This window comes from Saccoglossus kowalevskii, chromosome 9, assembly GCF_978046115.1.
Source record: "Saccoglossus kowalevskii chromosome 9, keSacKowa6.1, whole genome shotgun sequence".
NCBI lineage: Eukaryota > Metazoa > Hemichordata > Enteropneusta > Harrimaniidae > Saccoglossus > Saccoglossus kowalevskii.
Window position 1 is genome coordinate 37,912,039 of NC_140649.1, and position 3,174 is coordinate 37,915,212.

At 40.8% G+C, this 3,174-nt stretch overlaps 1 protein-coding gene across 1 annotated transcript; it reads right to left on the reverse strand.

The window, feature by feature from the left end:
- Positions 1-99: 99 nt before the first annotated feature.
- Positions 100-963, reverse strand: LOC144362500 (uncharacterized). Its single transcript, XM_078013726.2, has one exon. The coding sequence runs from the start codon at positions 961-963 to the stop codon at positions 100-102; it is 864 nt and encodes a 287-aa protein (XP_077869852.2).
- Between the last annotated feature and the right edge of the window lie 2,211 nt (positions 964-3,174).

The window sequence follows — 3,174 nt, forward strand, 5'->3', positions numbered from 1 at the left end:
TTGAATTGGTTAACAGTATATGAATTACAATTGTACTTTAAAGGTGTTGAATCCATGGTTGTGGATAATGATAATAATGGATGCTAAAACTGAATACAGTTACATGATGCGGTGAATGTCACTAAGTTGTGTTATACTTATCACTGGTTCACCTTTGTCCTTCCTTACATATATTTTACCAGCGTTGGTCCATATGTAGCGATATTGAGCTGCTTTGCGTCTTTGATTTGCGCTGTAGAATAGTTGTTTGTTCAATGAAGTCAGGTTTTCGTTGAGGTAAATTGGATTGCTGCCGGTATTAACAATATCATTTGTGGTTTTGTTTTTCAGGTATTTTCTGGAACTGTATATTTTGTTACGTACAGTACGTCTTGTAAACTTCGCAATAATCGTTGAATGTCGTGTTTCTTCTAGTTGATTGTAGTCATGGCGAGTAGATCTGCTTGGTAGACGGTGTGAGATGTCGATGTCGCCGCGGGTGATCTCAACTCCAACGGACGACGCGACCTTAATTACTATGTCGTCGGTGTCTTCGTCTTCCATAACAGGGATTCCTTTAATTTCAATGTTATTGCGGCGTGTGTATTGCTGTAGATCGTTCAAATCCACTTGCGTTCTAGCTAGCTGGGTTCGTAGATCTTTGTTTTCATTTTTGAGGCTAATCAACTGGGTTTTGAAGTCCTCAAAAAAGTCACATACATATGTGACTGACTTTTGAAGATTTGCTAGTTTGGTTTGAACATCTGCAAACGATTCCACCTTCGATGTTAGTTCGAGTAGTGTTTCCTGTATGGTGTCCAGTTTTGATACGTCAGGGTGTGGCAAGCTTTGTTCTCCCTTGGCAGCCATCTTGGGTGGTGATGTCGATGGGAATCGAGTTGATTCATATTTTTTGCAGAGATTAAGATCTCCCTGGCAAAGCTTTACAGTTTTCCTTGTTGCACCACAGTCGTCACACCTCATTGCTGTTCAAGTGTGGGTAATAGTGCAGTAACTGCTTACTGGCGTGCAAGAAAATTTAACGTTTTTCTGGAGCGACATGAACAACGTGACACAGCCTGATTTATTCGGTACTACCAACATATGGATCGTTATATTAAGGGGATGCAGTGTAACAGTTAATACGGGCCGTTATTTTAAGGGGATACAGTGTACCAGTCAATACAGACCGTTATTTTAAGGAGATGCAGTGTACCAGTCAATACGGGCCGTTATATTAAGGGGATGCAGTGTACCAGTCAATACGAGCCGTTATTTTAAGGGGGTGCAGTGTACCAGTCAATACAGGGCATTATATTAAGGGGACGCAGTGTACCAGTCAATGCGGGCCGTTATATGAAGGGGATGCAGTGTACCAGTCAATACGGGCCGTTATATTAAGGGGATGCAGTATACCAGTCAATACAGAGCGTTATATGAATGAGGTGGCAGTGTGCCAGTCAATACAGGGCGTTATATGAATGAGGTGGCTGTGTACAAGTCAATATAGGGCATTATACGAATGAGGTGGCAGTATACAAGTTAATATAGGAGTTATATGAATGGTGTAGCATTGTATCGTCAATACAGGGCGTTATATGAATGGGGTGGCTGTGTACAAGTCAATACAGGGCATTATACGAATGAGGTGGCTGTGTACAAGTCAATATAGGGCATTATACGAATGAGGTGGCAGTATACAAGTTCATATAGGAGTTATATGAATGGGGTAGCATTGTATCGTCAATACAGGGGGTAATATGAATGGGGTGACAGTGTACTGTCATTACAGGACATTATATTAATGAGGTGGCAGTGTGCCAGTCAATACAGGGCGTTATATAAATGGGTGGCAGTGTACCGTCAATACATGGCGTTATATGACTGAGGTGGGAGTGTACAAGTCAATATAGGGCGTTATTTGAATGGGGTGGCAGTGTTCAAGTCAATATAGGGGCGTTATATGAGTGGGGTGGCATTCTATCGTCAATACAGGGCGTTTTATGAATAAGGTGGCAGTGTGTCAGTCAATATAGGGCGTTATATTAATAGGGTGGCAATATACGAGACAAGCCGGTAGGCTGGTTGACGATCCGCTCCGCTCAAAAACAAGCAACGTGTTGTTGGCTGTTTCCATGGTGTGACATAAACGTGAAGCAAACGTCGGTTTATAACTAATACAAAGTGCGCAAACACCATTCAGTCTTTAGAAGTCACTTAGTTTATTACTAGGACCACAGTCACTCTACTAGTAGAGTGACTGTGCTAGGACGTATTGTGCTGTTAATTTTTTTTATTTCCAACCGTTTTGCGATAGCATTTTCTAGAATGAAGCGTTTCCTGTAAATGCTGGAAAGCTAAATAACGAAATGGTAAATAATTACCTAAATTGCAGTGTGTTGGCCTTCATAACAATATACTTCATAATACAAAACACTAGTCAGGGTGAGTTATTTTAATATACGACTCCTAATCGAAAAATATGACCACAGTCCAGAATTTCAGACGGATATTAAGCAACCTAAGAGCATACCAGAAGCATTTACTCTCAAATATAAAAAAGAACTGCAGTCAAAAGTCAAGAATGCCAGCAAATAAAGGACTCTGTCCCACAATCCTTTGTGCGCGTTATTACGGACACGCGCAAAAACTGTACCACGCTTGTCAAATCTGGGTCAAATATGCAGTACATTACTATCTTGCCACATATTGTTTAGCAGTAGAGTGTTCGGTGACCATTGAATTAGCCCGTGATTCATATTTTATGTGTATTAATTCATTCATCAATTTTCGTGACTGACAGTACTGCCCAAATTTTTGTCAAAAAAAATGCAACTGATGAAACGGAAGAGCATCGCCAGGCGATGGACGCAGGGCTCTTTGGAAACGACTGCATAGAGGTCAAAATACGCGTTCTATTTTAACACGTTAAATTTTGCTCTTTCGTTTCGCCCCCTCCGGAATGTTCTACTTTCGCAGCCTAATCGCAGGTTTTTCGATAAACGTCGAAAAAACACAAGAATTAGTAGAAATGTTCCTGTTTTGGGCGGATTATTGATGGAGAATAATGTCTTTCTTACAAAAATGCTGAAAAACCGTGAGTTGTTGGCTTAGTTATTTTTTATTGGCGAAAATCTGCGAACTCGGCAAATTTGGTTGCACAACTTCCCTTTATCATATACACCCAGCGACACG

Bases quoted from the DNA above. Each gene is read 5' to 3' on its own strand.
- LOC144362500 (XM_078013726.2), bottom strand. From the start codon at position 963: ATGAGGTGTGACGACTGTGGTGCAACAAGGAAAACTGTAAAGCTTTGC.